This window comes from Neovison vison, chromosome 2 (assembly GCF_020171115.1).
Source record: "Neovison vison isolate M4711 chromosome 2, ASM_NN_V1, whole genome shotgun sequence".
Taxonomy (NCBI): domain Eukaryota; kingdom Metazoa; phylum Chordata; class Mammalia; order Carnivora; family Mustelidae; genus Neogale; species Neogale vison.
Window position 1 is genome coordinate 84,858,459 of NC_058092.1, and position 21,200 is coordinate 84,879,658.

The 21,200-nt window shown below is 41.0% G+C and overlaps 1 protein-coding gene across 3 annotated transcripts in view; it reads right to left on the reverse strand.

Moving 5' to 3' along the window:
* The window catches only part of PLPPR5 (phospholipid phosphatase related 5), a 119,063-nt gene extending 101,537 nt beyond the window's left edge, over window positions 1-17,526 (reverse strand). For 2 of the 3 annotated variants that reach the window (XM_044238744.1, XM_044238743.1), the window contains exon 1: window positions 16,372-16,662. In XM_044238744.1, the coding sequence (XP_044094679.1) occupies window positions 16,372-16,608 (237 nt within the window). In that variant the 5' untranslated portion in view covers window positions 16,609-16,662. Of the gene's footprint in view, window positions 1-16,371; window positions 16,663-17,245 lie in introns of those variants that run through there. The other variant, XM_044238745.1, reaches the window with a different exon arrangement.
* Window positions 17,527-21,200: the final 3,674 nt, after the last annotated feature.

The following is a 21,200-nucleotide window of genomic DNA, read 5'->3' on the forward strand; positions in this document are numbered from 1 at the left end:
AATGAGCCACGCAGGCACCCCAAACTGATTTATTCTCTTTGCTAGGCTCCTACGGCATTTCAGTAGATATTCATTAATACATCAGACAGGAACTGAGAGCCTCCTAAATCTCAGGCACTCTCCTAGTCCTGGACAAGTTTTTGAAATGTTAAGGTTATTTCTGCCTGAGCCTTGATCCTTGACTAGACTGTAAACCCCCTGAGGTCAGGAGTGTGTTTATTATTTTCACACCGGTTGCCCTTGTCTTCATTCACTGCAAAGTAGTTTACAAACAACGGTTCGAAATACCAGGGACATGTTCTAACCTAAGTTCTGCCCCTGTTTTGGCTGCAAGACTGCGAGCAGATCTAATTTTCCTTGAGCCTAGGTTTTATCATCTCAATGTGATTATAATATCCATGTTGCATGATTATTGGGAGCCATTCTGTGAACAACAGAGCTTTACACAAATGTAAGGGGTCATGTTGTTATTGCCAATGTCACATTATTATTAATGAATGCGTGAGCATCAGAATGAATGCTCTGCAGGTCACTTCTGCATTAGTAGCTGCAAGGTCCAAAGTTTGGTTCTGTACCAATGCTTTCTTAATTCCATTGCCCCTTATCTGTTTAGACTCCGCTCAGAATCTATTTCTGAGCTCTGATGGCTGTCTGCTGAGAAGGGTTCCTGCTCTTGGCTGCTGCGGATCCTAATGTGTGCTGCTAACCCCCAGGATCATGGGCCTTGGGGCCTCATCTCACCACCCTGTTCTGCTTCTCAGCCCCCACTTCCTCCTGGGTCTTGCCTGTTCTCACTAGCTCACCCTGCCTTACTTGAGTGCACCTTCATGATACCACATCACATCTTTGCTTCCTAAATATGGCCCACCTCTGCCCTACTTCCCTGTCCCAGCTCCAGGCCACCATCTCTTTGGTCCCTAGGGCAGCACGCTCCTCTGGTGACCAAGTGACTCTTTATGAGAGCTACTTCCCAGAAGCCTGCCTGCCCGTCCAAGCTGCCCTCCTCACCTTGGCCTTCTCGGTCCTAAATGTACCACCAACCCCCGAGTCCTTATCATTAGTCCCATGTCAGGTGCAGAGGCTACTCATTTTCTGGGGGGAAAAATCACTCTAATCTTGTGGTCTGCCTGAATCTCCCATATTTTTTTTCCGATGCTCAGCTTTTCCAGGCTTGACCAGTTTATATACTGCTAAAGCTTGGACTGCTTCAGCGCTTTATGGTTTGTTCTTAACCTGACTGCTTTCACATGCTTTCTTTGCAGCCTTTCATGTGTTTTCTCTTTCCGATTCCTTTAAGTTCTCCCTTGTAAGTGAACCAAGCCAAGACACTAGCATAGTCACACCATAAAATTTATGCAAATCCAATTAATCCAATCAAAGCGTGTTTGTATAAAAGCCTGTCTTATGTGCTCTTTAAAGTCACTTCCCATGAATGGAAATCTTAATTAGATGACTAAATTTAGAAGGATAGAGCTTCTTGCAAGAAAACCAAGAACATTTAATCCTTAATACCATAAATTGGAAAATATGAATTTCATGTACCAAGAACAATACTGTTGGGCTTCACATATATTTCAGTCCGTGCTTTCTAAGAGAACTGGGATATCATGCCCTCAAATTTCTAGAGCAACATATAGATGTATATATTTCACTTTACCTTCCAATTTAAAATGAGATTAAATATATTTACTACACAGGTGAGCACACCTGTTATGTAATTAGAAAATGCAAAGCAGCAACGGTAACAAAAATATCCTTGCCAATTTAAATTTTAATTGTATATATCAACAGAAGCTTCCATATTTATTAATAATTGATATTTTAGCATTGTCCATGTTGCAAATAATGGTTGAAAATCATGTAATTTGTGTGTCAGAGGGTTTCAGAGGGTTATCTTCTCAATAACTATCTAATTAATAGTGTATTTCATAGTAGTATTTTTTATTTTAAAGTAGGAAAATGTAAGCACTCTGGAACACACTTGGCAGCCAAGATTGATATGATGACAATTTCCCTAGCTTCTTTAAAACTCTAAAACAATATTCTAGTGTTTTCCTTTTATTTTACTAAATTAAAATCAGTCACAGGAACAGAATTACTTGTAAGACAAGGAGATTTAGATGTCTGATTTTGCAGACAGAGATAGTGAGGCTAAGAGATTAGAAAGCGTATCAGAGGTTTATCTCTTCAGGCTAGTAAGGGAATCCCCGCATATTATTATAATGTATTTTCTTTTTAAAGAGTTTATTTATTTATTTGACAGAGAGAGAATGCACACAAGCAGGCAGAGGAGCAGGCAGAGGAAGAGGGAGTGGCAGGCTTCCAGTTGAACAGAGAGCCTGAAATGGGGCTTGATCCTGACCTAAGCTGAAGCCAGACACTTGACCACCTGGGCCACCCCATAATGTATTTTCTACTATGCATACCTATGTTCTGAAGCTAATTACTTCTGTGCTACACACCTTTCCATGATAGACATTCTTAAAGTTCCTTCAGCCTGGAAAGGCTTCTCCAGCCTAAATGACTCTATATGTATGCCCTTGCCTTTCCCTCACTGCTCTGACTGGGTAAGATCACCTCCCTTCAGAAATCTCTCTCGTCATTCCTTCTACCTTCCTTCCCCAGGCTGGTTTTCAGGATTAGTATATTTTAACTCTTCATTGACACTGAACTTTGACTTCCCTAAGGACAGGGATCCTTTCTTCCATCTTTGAATATGTATTACATATACAAAGATTTGTCCAGGGAGAATTCAGTAACTGTTTTGTAATGGATAAATGGAGGAATGAATTACTGAATACCACATCATTGTACTTCAAAGTGATTGCTAGCAGATTATTTCATTCGCTCCCATTGGATAAGGTGAGGAGCTAATTTGCACTGGGCTGATTTTTTGCTCTAACTTGGAAATTCTGAATTTCAATGAAAAGCAATCCATAAACAATAAAACCCTAATTTCATTTTCCTGGTTCCTTCCAAAGTTAATTGAAGTTGTAAGTGATTTGCCTGCCCAAGCAGCATTAAATCTTTCTCTACTCATTAATGTCATTTTCTAAAGTACCACTAATTTTTATCACTCTCTATGGAAACAAACTCTTCTGGAAAATAGTTCCATGTATTGAGTCAAATGTTTCAACTCTTAATTTAGGATTACTAATGAAAATGTACAGAGTATGATTCAGAGATCTGACTGACTATAAAGTCATGACTTACTTCATTTAGAAACTCTGATAGCAAGGTGCCTGGGTGGCTCAGCGGGTTAGGGGTCCAACACTTGATTTAGGCTCAGGTCATGATCTCAGGGTCGTAATATCGAGCCCTGCATAGAACTCCATGTGGGCTCTGTGTTCAGGTCAGAGTCCCTCTTGTCCCTCTTGTCTCTCTCCCTCTGCTCCTCTTCCTGCTAATGCACTCTCTCTCTCTCTCTCTCTCTCTCAAATAAATAAATAAATAAAATCTTTGGTGGGGGGTGGGGAGAAAAGAAAAGAAACTGTCAGCTAGTTGAATCCTACATCAGAAGATCAAAAAAATGTTTTCTAACTTACTAAACAGAAAAACTTCTGATGTAGAATGTACTGGCTATTTGATTTACAAGACAGAATGGAAGATGTGCTCTTTAAATCCACCAATTCATTCTAAAAAAATAGGGGGGAAAGTATTGAAATACAGAATATGCTACACCTGATGAAGAAAGAGCATATGCTACGGAAGTGCTTACTGAGTGACAATTTAAAGTTTTAAAATTTTGTGCTATGGACGATTAAAGATATGGGGGAAATAATGGTTATAGAAACAAAAATATGATGATGTTTAAGATCTTTAAAACAAAATGATAGGTGTTTGAAGTAAATATTTTGAACTATATTTTAGACAACTTTGATTAAATTAAAAAATGAATGTACATAGGGAAAATGTCTGAAATCAGGGATGAGTAGTAGCATTAAGAATTGAGATTTGGAAAAATACTTTGGAAGTTATAACATAAGTATCTAGGAATGGTTCCCCCAAATAATTTTATTTCCTGCTTCTCCAATTGTGTTCTCTTAAAATACATTAATGATTCCTTACATCTACCATTGGAGGCACTGAATTAGCCATTATGTGCTGAGCAAGAGGCAAAGATATACCAGACAAATTTGCTGAATGTATAATCTTTTATGGCCAAAATACTCATAATGTAATTAACTATAACACATAAATACGTAGTATACTACACTGCATATGTGACATACAGTGGAAGCATTTTAACAACCATCTGATTGCAAGACAGAAAATCCAATTAGAAGATGCTGCCCGTAGTTCTGCCTCAAGGACTGAAAACCCACATCAGTTTCAACCGGAAAGAAAATGCCACAGCCTCTCTGCGATCTCTACTATGGTCATGGGAGGGAGACAGCATACATGATCACGCAGTGGGTTTGGGTCAAAGAAAAGTTTAACCCCCTCCCTTTACAGATGAGATAATCAACCACAAGAAGAATTTCTGGTGACCCCCAAGGCTAATGCATTAAAGCAGTGTGCAGAACTTCTGACGTTTTTGCTAGGGGTGAAAGTACACTGGGAAGACATCATTCAGGGTCTGTGCCATGCCTTAAAAACAGCACATCTCAAGTGAGGTCAGATGTGAGAGCCAGAATGACAAAACAGACCCAAATTCATGCCCTGTGAGCCTGAAAACTCTAAGTCTCAAAAAAAATTTTAAAAAAATAAAAAGAAGAAGAGTCAACTAAATTAACCTTGTGTATTGGTAAACCATCTAGGGTGGTCTATATGGTTTCAAATGGTGAGAGGCCCGGAAGCAGACAAGTCAGAGAGAGAGATTTTATTTCATTGCAAGGAAAGTGTCCTAATAGTGACACTTGTTTCACACACACATAAAAGACTATCTGAGGAGCCATGAGTCAGTCAGTTTCTGTCCCAGGTGGAGTTCAAACCCTTCCAAACCAGATCTCTAATGACACAGAGGCCTGAAAGCTACTTGATTTTCTTAAGGTTTCCAAGGCCGTAAGCAGCAGAGTAATAAGGAAAGCTCACTGCCTGTCAGGCCAGTAAGTCACTCTTTCTTTTCTTTCTTTCCATCTCCCTTCCATTTCCTTCCCTGCCCCCTTCCCTTCTCTCCCCTTCCCTTCCCTTTCCTTCCTTCTTCCTCCCTTCCTTCCTTCCTCCCTTCCTCTCTCCCTCAATCCCTCTCTTCCTTCCTCCTTTCCTTTCTCTCTCTCCTTCCCTCCCTCCCTGCTTCCTTTCTCCCTTCCTTCCCTCTCCAACCTCTCTCTCCTCTTAATTTCAGATCATCTTAAAACCTGTATATTCAAAATTTATTACCAATCCTATAAATAACACTCACTGTTTCCATACAGTAATACATGATTGGTACCGTTCCTTTTATTTGGTTTCGCTGTCTCTCCAGCTCCCCATCCCACACCAGCAACTACAATTTTATAGAAAGTATGTAAGAGGACAGACTATTATTCAAAAAGGATTTTTAAAGGCAAGGTAGACCACTGTTGACTATAAGCATCAAAGGAGGAGTTACAAAAGAGGTGGGATTGCAGTTGCCCAAAGTAAAGGCTAGAAAGTATTTAAACAGATGGAAATGAGGAGTAGGGAAAATATAAAGTACAGCATAGCAGAGAACTGATTTCTCAAGTCACTGCTCTTTTGCAGAAAATGGCACTACAGGATTGGACCAAAAATTTCTACAATCATTTTAAGAGTATTCCTAAGTCCCTTCAAAAAAAAAAAAAAAAGACTTCAGGGGCACCTGGGTGGCTCAATGGGCTAAGACTCTGCCTTTAGCTCAGGTCATGATCTCAGGGTCCTGGGATCAAGCCCCACATAGGGCTCTCTGCTCTGCGGGGAGCCTGCTTCTCCGTCTCTCTCTGCCTGCCTCTTCTGCCTACTTGTGATCTCTCTCTGTCAAATAAATAAATAAAACCTTTAAAAAAAAGACATCAAAATATACAAATATATAAATGTCTATGCTTTTCCTTGACACACGCACACATACATCACTGAGTATTTCTTCTTCCATGCCTCTAACTAGTTGCCACACTTAACATAATGACTCTGCTGTAGGGGCAGTATATATGCTACATGTTAATTATATATAGTGTTTCAATTATATTATAATGTGTTATGTTAATATCCCGCTATAAGAATTTGGAATCTGTGCATCAAAAATGGGTAGGTTTTAGTTACCTCTACTTGTGGCAAGTTTCAAATGTAGTTTTACTTTCTTTCTGAAAAGAAAGATTTGATGTTAGAAGCATAAAAGACATCATAGAACCAAACTGTTTGAGAATTAAATGTTCTTTTTCCTTATTTGCCACTACCTCTTCACTATCACGGACAGTGCCCATTGTAAATACAATATTCAGTGAAATCTTTTTGGTCAGCAGTGAAAAAGCTACCATAATAATCATATACTCTTTGCCTCTCTCTCCCAACTAATACTGCTATGTGGAACAATTCCTTACAGGTGGCCTTAGTCGCAGCAAGAGATGGCAAAAATTTTTGTAAGGGAACAAACACCATCCCTGTGTTAAAAGCACGTATCTGCCATTCTGCCAAGGTATGTCAACTTTCTTGCTGTGGGGTTATGGGTTACTTGCTTCATCCTTTTTTGCCTCAGTGTCCTCATCTGTAAATTGAGAGAACAGTTTCTATCTCCAGTGATGGGAGGATTCGGTTGGTTAATACGTGTAAACACGTACTGCAATGCCTGATATGTACTCAGTGCCCACATACGACAGCTGTTTGTGTCATTCCTCATTAGTTGCCTGGACTTGGCCAAGTTACTTAATCTCTCTGGCCATTCATCTGAAAATCAAGAAATGAAACTAAATGATTTTTAAGGCTGCTTTCATGACCAACAAATCCCAGCTACAAAGAAGCCATCTTCTTGACACTGGATTCACAAATCTTTTCTAAAAATTGGATGGCAGAAAAGGCCTGATAGTGTGGCTTGGGGAAAGTGTCTACTGGATTGCTATATCTGTATTCTAGACTTAGCCCCAGGAGAAATAAAAAGGGGACCCCAAATAATCATGTGATTAGGAACTAGAGGGAAGAGGAAACAAAGGTCTCTCTGTGAAAGACCAAAAGGGTTGTCACATAGTTTTGACTAAGTCTCTTCATTCAGTTTAGTAACTGAGCGAACCCAACACTTCAAAGGCACATGTGAAGGAAGAGGTCACTGTCACCAAGCCAATGATATTATTTTGTTTTTTAACTGGAAATTTCAGGGATTCATTTTGAACTACAAGATGAGGCTCCAGGTGCGCTATATCTATCCAAGACTGCTCAATTTTGGTGTCTGAAAACTTGGCATTCTGCTTTTATGAGATCTCTGGAAATATAAGATGCTTCTCAGTGTGAAAAGTGCTTCTGTGCACCCCAGTGTGAGAAAAAGCTAAATCTGAAATCTCAATAAAAAATCTTGATAGAAAAGTACAATCTTTGCTGGAGCTATTGAAAACACTCTAAAAAAGGGGGATCATCACACAAGAAACACAATACACAATTTACTCAGAATAGAGGTTCTGGTTCTATCAACACAAATACTGTTTCCCTTAGACAGGAAGTGCCATAAGTTATTTTGGTAGTACGTAGATATGACAGGACTACATTTGTATTTAACTGACCTATGATTTCATAAGTCTTTTGTTTCATGATGCTGCTCTGAAAGATCTGAAGAAGGGAAAGATGAGTTTAATCCTAGTTTTGGAATTTGCAGCAAGTCAAGTAAGCCCTTTGGGCCTTATTTTCAAGGTATGCTACACATGGGAGGTGCTCACTGCATATTTATTTGTTTGGGAAAAGGAATGAGGAAGGCAGGGAGGAAGGAAGTCCTGGGAAGTCACTAGCATTTTATCAGGAAAAGCCCGATCCAAAGAGGCTGCTACAAGTCTTTTTGCTACCTGTATGTTAATTAATAACTGACTTAATTAGCATTATGGATATAAAAATAATTATTGATGAAAGTAATGATTTAATTAGCATGATGAATGCTAAAAATAGAATCTTTATCTGTGAAATTAAATATTTTCAGGCTATGTGAATTAATTAAAAAATAGTTTGGAGATACTTTCCATCCTTGAATGAATAAACAAACCGTTAAGACTCCAGTGAGGTCTGTAACCTATACCCCAATGGCTTATTCTCAAAGGATCTCAGGTCCAGACATTGGTTTAGAAGGACTTCTGTAAGGAACATGTCAGTGCAAAGGTACAGAATCCAACCTTGTCTGTGATGAACCTTTCATAGACTTAAAACACTTCAAAGGATAAAGAGCTGCCAGTTCACTAAGCTTACAGAACAGGGCATATAGCCATATGGCCTTTTTTTTTTTTTGCCTATTTTAATAAATGGTTATTAAGTAACTGCATGCTTATCAGAATTTGGTCATTATAATCTTGTCATCACAAACTTAGTTGGTGCCTAGATAAATTATCTATCTACCTAAAACAACTGAAGAGTTGGGTATGATGAAATCAGCTTTAGTCAGATTACATTACCCTGACTTTGAGATGCTCAAGTCTAGTGATGGAAAGAAGAATAAAAATAAATACAACATAAAGCACAATATAAGATTATTTTAATACCACAATTTGTCAAAGAGGCTAAAGAGTCATAGAGGAGAATGTGGGAGTCCAAGAGATTTCCTCAGAGGAGTTGGTGCTAAATCTAAACAGATATGGCAGAATGTTCTAAAAAGTTGGGGTTTGGGGGGAGAGATACACACACATATGTACATACATGTATGTACACTGCACACACACACTCACACGTCCACTCAAACTTTCACTCACTGAGAAATGCCCACCAAAAGACTATCTTTACAGTTCTCAATGTACGTAGTCTGGAAAAAATCTTTCATATTCTGTCTTTTACAACAACAACAACAAAATGGTGGTTTTACTGACAGTGATTTTCAAACTACATCTGTCATAATATGACTAAAAAAATAACCAGTCTGCTGAGTGAAAACTGGCATTCTCAGAAATAGTTTAAATAGGACTGAATATAGAATTCCATTTCACATATTTTAAAATATCTTCCATCTAAATGATATTTTTATGATTTTCCAAAGTCTGTTAAGAGGATCCTCCTAACTATCCGTGAAGTTCTCTGAGAACAGAACTTGCCTCTCAACTTGATGAATGGGAATGTTGAGCTGTTCTATTGCGCATTCCACTGGTTCTTAAAAGCCAATGAAGTTTTGTCTTTGAACATCCCCTTGTTATGTCTGTTGTAACTGAGCCTACACATTAACAAATATGTGGGTACTGTAAACATCACATTGATACATAATCAATATGCTTTAAGTCACTTCTGTCTTCTGAGAATGTCACCATTTATGTTGGGAATCAAATTAGTGGGAATCCGCATGCAGCCAAGAGAACACTGGACTTGAAATAATAGATTCAGATCCTAGATGTGTCACTTACCAGCTTGAGCGAACTGCAAAAGCTCCCTAGATGAGTTACTGCATATACTATATAAAAGGGTTAGAGTGAAGAGTTAATGGTTTGTCTCATTCATTCCACAGAACTAACTACGTACACCTGGTGTCATTTTGCTGTGCACTATCAATAAATATTATTGGCATTTATGCCAAAAGAGCGGCTATCAGTTATCGAATTCTTGATGCATGCTAATATTAATTCTTATAAGGTATCATATTAAGTATTATTACCTCAAACTTACATACAAGAAAATGAAGGTCTGCAGCTATAACTTCATGCATAATGTCTGTACTCTCGAAGGGCAGTGAATACGCCTTACTCATTAGACAAATTCAAGCAATAGCACTGTACCTAGTACATAGTAGTAGGTGCATTATCATCATTTAAAACTTATACAAATAATGTCTCTTTGGAACAATGCAAATTTAAAAATTAATATGATACAATGCCTAAGTAACAGATGGTATAATTGCTTCTTAGAAATATTACTTTGTTTCAAACTATACAAATGAGTGGGATGTAGTCACGCCCTGAGCAGTCATAACCATCTCCAATGACCAGTTGGATATATAACCCACATAATCTGCTCGCATTATTTTTCTTCATATTGTCTCCAAAGTATATTCTACCTATTTGATTATCATAACAACTCTGAAAAGTAGAAGAAGTCCGTCCACATTTTTCAGATAAGGTAACTGGCTCAGAAAAGCTGCAGGGATAACCAAGTGATGGGGGTTGGAGGGGACAAAGAAGACAGAAAGATAAAAGAGAAAGGGATGGGGAGGACAACAGGCAGAGGAAGAAGGGAAGAGAGAGAAGGAGAAGCAGAGTAACACTAGCTGGTTTTCAGACCAGCCCCTGCTTTCCCCTCAGCATCAGCATCTCCTTACCAGTATGCAAAGTACAGGGGATCTTTGGAAAAAGACAGACAAAAAGAAATGCAAGGAGGGAGGGAAAATATGAATGAGTGGATATGAATGAGACTAAGTGAAGCAAGGTCTTAAGAGACATAAGTACAGAGTGTGGTTCTAACTTTTAGAGAATCTTAAATATCTGTGACAATCCAATAAAGCTATGGAAGCTCTTACTAGAAAAACATGTGCATGTGTGTGCGTGAGTATGTGTGTGTGTGTGCGTATGTATGTATACATATATATAGTATCTATACACAATTTCAGTGTGTTCACTGCACCCCAAATTTAGTGCTAGGTCCCATTTTAAGGAACATGCCTTAGAAATAGAGGTCCCTCACTGTTGTGTGCAGGTCTAGAACCAGAGGGTGGGTCCACACTGATGCAGCTCCCTGCAGTGCTGTGTCAGTGTATGCTACAGAGATAAGAACCATGACTTCCCATCAGAATAACAGAAATATCTTTGAATCCCTTCTGCTGCCACCCACCTCTCCACCACATTTCAAGCTTAACAGGAAACAAAACAATCTCTACACCACACATTGAAACCATTATCTACACTGGAACACGAAGCTTCTGATAAAAACCAGAAAAACTGAACTGGAGGATAAAAGATTTGAGAAACTTTGGGCTCCTCTGGTACTGAATAGCTATGACCAAAAATCTCTAAAGATCCCCTGAACAGGTTAGGATCAAGGTATAGAGCAGAAGAACTAGAGGCACAGGCTTTGATGATTCTAGCACCGTCGATGTGGGACTCCTGGTTGACACCTCAACCTCTTCACATCCAAATTTCCTTCAGAAGCTGAAGGTAAAAGTTAATTAATGGATTTAAATAATTTAATACAACTCTGACACGCAGCCTCAGTAAATATCATATTTCTCATCTATAAGTGCATTTAATGATAGCACGTACACTTAAAGAAAGAAACACCATGGTGCTTATTCAATGAAGTAATGCGCTAAATATATCTAACACAGTGTTTGCTGCATAGGAAATACTAGCTAGTGTCAGCCTCCTTGAAAAAATAAGAGGCATCATCAGAGGTTAAGAATCATTGACGTGATGCCAATAACAGAGTTCCGATTTTCGCTCTTCTTGCGAGTACCCAATTTTTGTGGGTGCATGGATTGACCTAGGTGGTCTCTGTCCACCTTTAATATTTTATCAGCCCTGGAAGTCACTGACAAATGCACTTTGCTAGGTGCCCAAAGAGATTAACTTGATTAATCATCCCAACCTGGGGAGGACTAAAGATGGCTAACACCTATTTAGCTGGGCACTCCTCTGACACATATGGGAACCCATCTCCTACTCATAATAATCCTGTGAGACCAACACTCCTATTATCTCCATTTTATAGTGGAAGAAACCAAAGCATTGAAAGACTGGCTCAGGTTCCCACAGTGGGGAAGTAGCAGATCTAGGCTTTCAAACCCAAGCAGTCTGACTGCAGAGTCTTAACCTAGAGGTTAAGTCTTAACCTAGAGGTTAAGTCTTAACCTAGAGGTTAAGTCTTAACCTAGAGGTTAAGAGGTAGGCATTTTTATCTCCAATTTAGGAATCAGAAAATGTTGCCCAAGGTCCCACGTAGAATAAGTGAGAGAAATGCGGACAAGCATCCGGGCTGGTCTGACACCCATGTCTGTGCTTCTCACCATGCCACAGGTACGTGTCCCAGGAGTAGAAACAGAGGGAGTGCTAAAGATGAGTTCACAGAAGAAGAGGTCTATGGGGAAGATTCAGGCACATTGATCTAACAAGATGGAGCTCTAGACACGAGATGACTTTCTGTTATCATCTACCTCTGCCACATTTAGTGACCCCACCCCTTTGGGACAGCAGCAGCAGCACCTGCATCCCTGAGTCTCAGAGTCCAGAGGGAGTTTCTGGAGGAGACAGACATAAAGAATCAGACAAGTTCCCTAACATTCAAATCTGCCTGGCTCACTGCTGTTTTTTCTCTGCCTTGGTTCTGGCTCTATGAAGACGAATGTTCTAGGTCTGGTCTCCTTCAAATCACCTGTATTGCTTAATGATCTAATGAACAATAACTACTCACGTCCACTGTATCCAAATTTGGGGCGTAGGAAACATTGTCATCACCAGTTCTTTTAATCAGTGAAAAATCAAAGATCACTAATTAAATGTATACCTATAAATTATGTATGTGGTGCTTTGGCAAATGTTACACAGATCAAACTGACCAGGACATTTTCAAGACAACAAATAATATTGTCTTTATAAATGAGCCCAAGTTACAGTCATTTTCTAAAAACACACAGTACAAAATAAACTTGAAATCGTGGGAAACAGACAATTTCCCACTACAAAATAGACTTGAGGATAAAGAGTTTAAAATTCTTATATAGGTATTTTAATAATACTGTCCCCAAAATGTCCTCAAACACCACCCACCAGACAATGTCCCTAGTCAGTTCCCAACAAACTGAGAAAAACTTTCAGCCTGGCATTCCAGGACTCATAGTGAGACCCACGTCTTCCTCTTCAGCAGGATACCCTCTTTGGTCCCCACACTCCACTCCTAGAAACAAGACAAACCACTTGCTGTTTCAAGAATACAGCCTGCATTTTCTGCTACCAAGTGGCTGTCCATGTAGCTGCTTCTATTATGTCCTGATTCAAACTCCATTCCAGCCTCTTCTTCAAGTCACATCTCAAATGCCACCATGTTCTTCATGAAGCCTTTCTTCACCCCTCCAAATAAAAATGAGCTTGTCCCCTTCTGAACCACCAGAGGTCTTTGTGGCGTGTGTGTGTGTGTGTGTGTGTGTGTGTCTGTGTCTGTCGGTACACACACTTCTATTATGACCTTGGCATATTTACTTCATTTTCCAAATTAGGCTGTAATGCCTCAGGAGTTTGGTTTATTCCTGAAGTTTCCTTTATAACTTTACATTTTTTTCTTTATATACTCTGATGTCATGCTTGCAAAACAGGAATTCAATAAACATTTACTGAATTATCATTTCATTAATAATGCTAATGATTTACTGCTCTCTTATCTCTTATGGAGTATCCACTGTGGGCCAAGGATGACATTTATGTATTATATCTAATTGAATAGTCAAAATCCTGTGACTTGGGAAATTGAGGCTTAACAAGCTTAAATAAGTTGTTCAAGGTTACACAGCAAGTAGAGTTCCCAACTGTTAACATAGCAGCAGGATGTACTTTGGATCTGAATCCAAATTTGTTAGATTCCAGACCTGGGATCCAAATCAACACTACATAAAAGTGATAACACTGAAAAGATATATTGCTTTTGATTTTTAGATAAATGAATTTAGCAAGTATGAAACAAAACCACACAGCTTGTGATAGTGAAGAGAGCTAGTTTTCAGATTAATCTAAAGACTTAAAAATGACTTTGAAGGTTAAAAAATATACAACATGAAGAACCTTTATCACTACAGTCCAAGAAATGTAAGAGATGGGGGGAAGAGACTGAGGCATTTATTTAGAAGAATGACTTATCAGTGAACTGCATTTGTACGTTATAATAGAAAAGGCTCTAGCCTGGGAATTTGACAAAGTAGGGTTAAAATTCTGAGTATAACATTTTTAGCCCTAGACCTTGGGCAAGTTACTTTATTTTTGTAAACCTTAGTTTTTGCAAATATTAAGTGACAATAATAACAATTGCCTTCATAGATAATGCAAATGCTAGATGGGTGTAAGATATAGAACTCAACAAATGATGGGCATTACTAGTGTTATTATTACTAATAATATTATTTTCATGCAAAGTGGCTGTGCTAAGCCAGTGTTCTTGAGAGGAATGGAAAGGCAGGGCTACCATTACTGTTCCCAGTCTCTCACATTGTGAAAACAGAAGGGGAAACAAGGACGAGTGAGCAACACAGCCTCTAAAATCCAACACTTCCTTCTCTTCAGATGGACTCCCCGCCCTAATTCTTTTCTTGCAACTAAAGAACTGAAAGTCAAAACATGGAAAGCAAGTCCGATCCTCCCCTTAAAAACCTCTCAATTTCTATTCTAGATGCCCTTATCCTCTCTCAAAGCACGTTCTTCGTTAGTAGTAGAAGTAGCACAGCATTTGGCATCAGTCCCATGGGCATACAAACACCACACCCACCATTTTTATTTTCAGGTGTTTCCATTTTACTATCTGATCCTCACTGTCCTTAAATGTTATCTGGAGGGGAATGCTCTGGAGAATAAATGCAGTTATGGCTCGTGTGCCCAGCACACAGTAGGCACTCAGTAACGACTGTTTCCCTTTCTCCTCCTAGCTTTCTCCTAAGTGGGAAATAATCAACTATAATAATCAATAATAATCAATATTAGGGCCAATATATTCTCATCTCTAACTGGTACCTGCCACCACTGATGGATGGTTAGGATCTAAAGGGTGCTACCTCATTTAAATAAGATACAGAATGGTAATTACCAAGGGACAAGTTACAGACATTATTGGTTATGGGTGCAACCAAACCAGTGATCTGAAAGTGACAGGCCTTTTTCTTTAAAAAAAGAAAAAAAATCCCCCAGTTATTCAGTCTCCCAGAAAACATGTGCCGGAAAACCCAACACCTGCAGAAAGGGAAAAGAATTCCCTAAAATGACTAAATTTTCTTTCCTCTTTCAGCTTTTCAAATGGGAGAAAGAGAACACAAACACAAAGGTGAATTTTTTTAGCAAACTGCAATATTAAAAACAAAACAAAACATTTTCTAGTGCAAGTTCTAACACTTTTCAAACCAGTGTACTGGAGCTGAATTCAAAGTCAACTGTCATGGTACCTGTGATCAACAAAGTTACTTTGAAGTTATCAAGAAGTTCCTTGGTGGAATTCCATTACGTGTGTTAGGAACTCCTCATTATTTGGAAAAATATGAAATCACTTCCCCTTAAAATCAAAGTAAACATGAATATCCAAATCCAGTAGATACCACTGGTATTCTCAACATTCGTTTGTTAAAATTTACACATTCAACCACTAAAATAAAACTTCCTTTTCCCTTTCCTCTTCATTTCCTAATTTCCTATTTGTTATCTGTTGAGTGTTGAAAGAGAGAGAAGCCTTACCACTGGAAGGACACCTCCAATACTATGGCAATAACAGAAGAATCATAATGTTTTCTGAAGAAACACCACCAATTTCCCTACCAGTAACTTTGCACCGAATTCACACATGTCAATTATTACATGATTGCTATCATAATAATTACATATGTATATCCGTATGTACATGTGTGCGTGTGTCTGTACACACACACACACACACACACAGTCCATAAACCCACAAGGCATTCTAAGCGAAGCTATCAGAGGGAAGGACTTCAGCTGCCCAGAGAGTGGAGCAGCCTTTAAACGAATCATTTGGGCAAGCCCCTGCTTTTCAGCAAGCACTGCTGTTGCAGCCTCTTCCTTTAGCAGTTTTCAAAATTCTTTTTCAGATATGTGTTCCCTGGTCAGCTTAGTCCCACCGGCACTTTCATCCGAAAGGGCCGGCGGTGGTAAAACGGGCATACGCGCCCAGACTGGGGAAGCAGGAGTCCCTTCCACACCCCAGCGACTGCTGCCCTCTCCTCCTCGCCCGCCCGCGGCTGCTCAGCTTCCAGGCGCAATCTGAGAGCCGGCGGCCAGCGGTGCAAGGCCACCGAGCGGATGAAGTAAAAATTCATCCGAGGGCTCACCCCCTCCGCGGCCCCGACCCCCGCCCGTCACCTCCCACAGCCCCCATCCCTCCCATCCTCCTCCCGGTCGCCCTAACGCCGCAGGCACAGCAGGGGGTGCGGGGGTGGCGTGTGGGGAGAGATGCGGGCTTCCTTCGCATCCACCCCTGACGCGCCCTAGAAGAATGTCCTCTGGGGAAGGGGCTGCCCACAACTTGGAGGAACTTAGAAGGCAAAGCTGCCGCGCCCGACCCTCCGCGGGGCCTCCACCCTGAAGGTGAGGGCCGACCGAGGCGAGTCCGACGCGAGGGCGGACACCCCGGACTTACCACGAGCACGGGGACCCCGGCGGCCAGCGAGTAGAGGAGCACGGGGGGCACGGCGCTGCTGTCCTCCGGGCCCGGGTAGGGCTTGCGGTAGGCGCTGTCGTGGCAGAAGAAGCCCTGCACGTTCACGGTGAACGTGTCGGTGTACTCGAAGTAGTACGCCAGCATCACCGTCCCTGCCATGATCACCATCTGGAAATAGAGCATGCTGCTGGTGAGCGCGGCGGGCAGCAGGGGCATGCACGCCTCCCGGGCCGGGCCGAGCCGAGCGGGCGGCGGACGCGGCGGGCCCCCTCCCGGGTCCGCCGAGGCAGCCACCGGGGGCGCGTCGGCGGGGGCGGCGGGACGACGAGGCGCGGGAGGAGGGATGGAGTCGCTGGAGGAAGAGGCGGAGGCAGGTCCGGGTTTCGAGGCTCCAGCAGGCTGCAGAGGAGGCGGCTACCCCCAGACGAGCCCCCGCTCCCCTCCCCGCCCCCCGCCCGCCGCAAGCACCGCCCGCCCGGGCGCGGGGTCGCGCGGGAGGGCGGGGAGTCCCGGGCGCCGGCAGCGGCCGCAGCGCCCAGCGGGAGACGGTTCGCGTTGCAGCAGCGCCTGGTGAAGACTCTGGGGCCCGCCCGAAGGAGGCAGCGTTGGCAGGACCGGGCGGCAGTAGCCGGGACCGCGGCACCTGTGCCCCTCGGAGGGCAGACGCAGTGGAGCTGGAGAAGCTCCTCGCGGGGGTAAAAACCGAGAAAAGGCGGGGAGGTGGGGGGAGGGGAAGGAGCAGAGACGGAGCTTCTAGAAACTCCTTTTTGAGGCAGCAGCTGGGCTGTTTAAGAAACCCGCACAACGCCTGGGAAAATGGTGCGTGGACGCGTCTTCGGAGCGCAAACCCCACCGAAGCTCAAAGTGCGGGATGCCGCGCTGCGAGTTTCAGCCGGCGCTCCCTTGGATTCCTTAACCCCGCGCAGGACCCGCGCCAAGCGGTGGTTTCTAGGCACTGTTAGAAAAATCATCTCAGAGCATTTCAGATTCAGAGTTTCTCTGCCTCCCCGCTAGCTTCCTAGGGCTTTGTACGTAGAAACACAATCATAGTTCAGTAGCTCCAGAAGCATCATCTTTTGTACAACGGCCCCTTCCTCCGTCCTGTATTCTCCTCTTGCTCAGCTTCAGTCAGTCTCCCTTTATTAGCTGCTTGTGAGAGGAAGCACTGCAGATTCCTGGGACCCAGCGGTGCCTGCCACCAGGGAAGGGAAAGGGCTGTTTGCCTCCTCTCGCTATTCCCCGAGTTCTGGGGAATTGCCGGGATTCCCCTAGGTCAGGTGAAAGGAGAGGGAAACCAGCGTGGGCACACACCACATGCGTAAGAAGCACACCCATACATGGACATACACGCGTGTGCATAGCTCTGTAAGTAGCTGCCTATATGTAAAGAACCCATTTCGTGATGCCATGTGGGTCCCTGCGTGCAAGCTTGAGCAGGAAACTTGGGGGTGGGGTGGGGGAGGACCTTAGGGGAGCCTGACACTGCTCACACCTTCCACTCTAGAGAGCAGGTAAGGAAGCCTATGTTAGAGACAAGGGGATGAAAATATTCCTAGAACACTTCCTGTCTCATTAAAATGTAGATTGCTTTAGCAGGTTTCTAGAATATTCATTCATTTTAATAGGATGTACTTGATTTTTAGAGATGGGGCCTTAGCATCAGGAAAAAGCAACATTGGTAGGCTAATAAGGTCGTTTACATTTGGCAACTGACTGGTATTTTGGGGAAGTAATGGCAGTGTAAATTGCCTTTAATGAGGGATACCTTATCTACCACGTGTTATTAAACATCATTTAATAACTACTTACTAGATAAAAGACACTGAACAATATGTAGAATAAGCAATTTGGGGCAATGGGAGGAAACAGGTTCCTTAATGGACTAGAGTGGCTTACCATATTATGAAAATGTAACTATTACAAAGGTCCATGATTTAATGCCCCATTCAGAGAATCATTTTAAGACCGTAAGAGAGTATAAACTGCTCCTCTGGTTGTACATAGGAATCTCCCAAACCTTTCTACTTAATAGGATTTTTGGAAAAATGATCTTAATTTTTAAGGGTAGATTTTAAGGGTAACTTTGGATTAAGGAGAGTGATGTAGGTAATTGATCCAAGCCAATGAAAACATATATACTTTTGAAATTAAGATACATGTACTGCATTATTAACATGTATCGAGTGCCTAATACTGTGGGTGTGACAAAGCAGGGTCCTTGACTGTCCTGTTCACAGTTTTCTGTCCCCAGCATGAGCAGTGTATGCCACATTGTAGGTATTCAATAAATATCATTGAATAAGCTAACGAATTTATTCCTCCAAGAACCATGGTGAAGTATGTTCACATATAAGATGTGTGTCAAAGGGTAGGGAATCATAATCTTTTCGTCCTAAGGTAAACAAATTTTGCCTACCGACATTGAAGGCATAAGGTTAATGTAAGAGCAGCAACTCTTGTACTACTTGGGTTCAAATCCCAGCTCTGCTACTTACCAGAACCCAGCTCTGCTACTTACCAGCTCTGGAAACCTAGCCAAGATGCTTGACTTTTTTCTGCTTCAATTTCATTGCCAGTAAAAGCAGGATAATATTAGTATTTACTTTACAAGGTTGATGGGAGGGTTAATGATGCTCAGTTATGTTTGGCACATAGTGAACACCTATGTCATGTTTAAATTTTATAAAATTTGATTTGTAGAGAGAAATAAATCTAGACTACCTTAACTCCGGTCTCTCCGACATCTATCACTAGTCACGTCCTTCTAATTTTTGACCTACAAAATGATTCTGGGTGTAGCCATAGTTCCGTAGGTTTATACATTTTCCTACAAGTTTTCCTACAAGTTCTGTCTTCTCTTTCAGATACTATCTATCTCAGAAATAAGATATTATTTTCCTCAACATCTCCATCATTTGTCCACATTAGACATAAACAGTCAAATAGCGTTGTTGACTGATTCATGGTTGATTAATGACCCAATGCTAAAATTCAAAGTTAATACTGAATCTTAACTCACATTATAAAGATACCAACGTTAAGTTCAACTTCCCTGAATATTTAAGCAGATTGGTTATTCATAGAAATGATGTGAAATGGATGAAAGAGCATGAGCTATGTGCCCTTAGGCTGGTTACTTTACTTTCCTGAGTATGAGCTTTTCTGGGGACAAAATGAACTAATTTTTCTTACCTCTGGGCTTATTTTGACAATTAAATGAGACCATGTAAAGTACCTACCCCAAAGACGGTACTTGTTTAGAATGTTATTTTCACTTTATTTTCTTATAAATTACTTAGGGACACCTGGGTGGCTCAGTGGGTTAAAGCCTCTGCCTTCGGCTCAGGTCATGATCTCAGGGTCCTGGGATCCAGGCCCTATATCAGGCTTTCTGCTCAGAGGGGAGCCTGCTTCCTCCTCTCTCTATGCCTGCCTCTTTGCCTACTTGTGATCTCTGTCAAATAAATAAATAAAATCTTTAAATAAATAAATAAATAAATGATTTAAGCTAATTCTTGGCCAAAATGTATCTTTTCAACTTCAAAGAACCCTTGGGAGTCCTACCTCAATTTTTAATTTTCCTTTCCATTGTTTCTAGATTAACAGCAGCACTGCTCATATTTAATCCTATGGAATCCTTGCCTAAATTCTTAATTTAATTTAACTCTTGGGCACCTCATTGTGCTTTCAAATATATTATAGCAGTCAGTCTTTCTGAAAACATTGTCCTGTCCTGCAAATTCTCCCCATCTCAGCTCCAACCAAGGTGGATAATCTAGGTCAAAAAAATTTGGCCTTTGTAACTTCTATTTTCCAACTTCCAGTAATTCATGTTATATTTATTTGCACATGTCTTAACAACCACTCTGATCTCAGTCTGCTTCTACACCCATAAAACATGAACCATGATAAATATTGAGACACATCTTGGGGGAGTCATTCATCCATTCCAACATCTCTCATCTTCCACTTCAATACTAATGTTCTGATAAGAACTAGTAAAGTGCTTGACCAGCATAAGAAGATGTTGTCCTTTTCTATATAGTTTATAACTTTTTCACCCACAAATAGAAAACAAATGTCTGAAAATTTGGGGTGGATCTTTATGCTGATAGGAGTGCAAAGACCAATTGAATGAATAGTATCTGGGAAGCCAAACATTGATTGTGGATAACTAGGTAAATGAATGTGTCCTTCTTTAACTTTGAAAATAAATGGTGCTTACTGGAAGGGAACTGGAGATGTACTTAGCTCCTCAACATTACTATCAATTGGGTCCTGTACAATAAATCTATGACTAGCAAGAGAGACAGACCGAGATTTTTCCACTAACGTCCAAGGATTTGGCCCTCATTAGTTTATAGGCTGAATGGTTTTGGCAAAGATGGGTGAGAATTTCTAAGGAATAATGAAGAAATGCAATGTTAAGTGTTGGGTTTCCATGTGTTTCAAATAACTCAGAGGTAAGACAGGGCATTTTCCTGAACTTTTCTCTTTCTATGGTGCAAAAACAGAAAAATAACATTACTTTCAATGCATAGCTGAGATGGTGAGGTATGAAGGATTCAGAAGGCTTTACATAAGACAAACTAGGGAAATGTGTCCAAAAGAATAGAGGCCCCCTTTTGACAACAGCAATGACAAAATTGATGACAAAGGCAACAAAAATGCTCATAAGGCTAAACTTGAGCTGCAGATCTTTGAAGAGATTCATGAATGTGAAAAGTTAGATGACTTTGTACTAATGAGGGACTTTAAATATTAACATATAGATTGGTGTACGATCTAATGGGAATAGATTTGGAAAG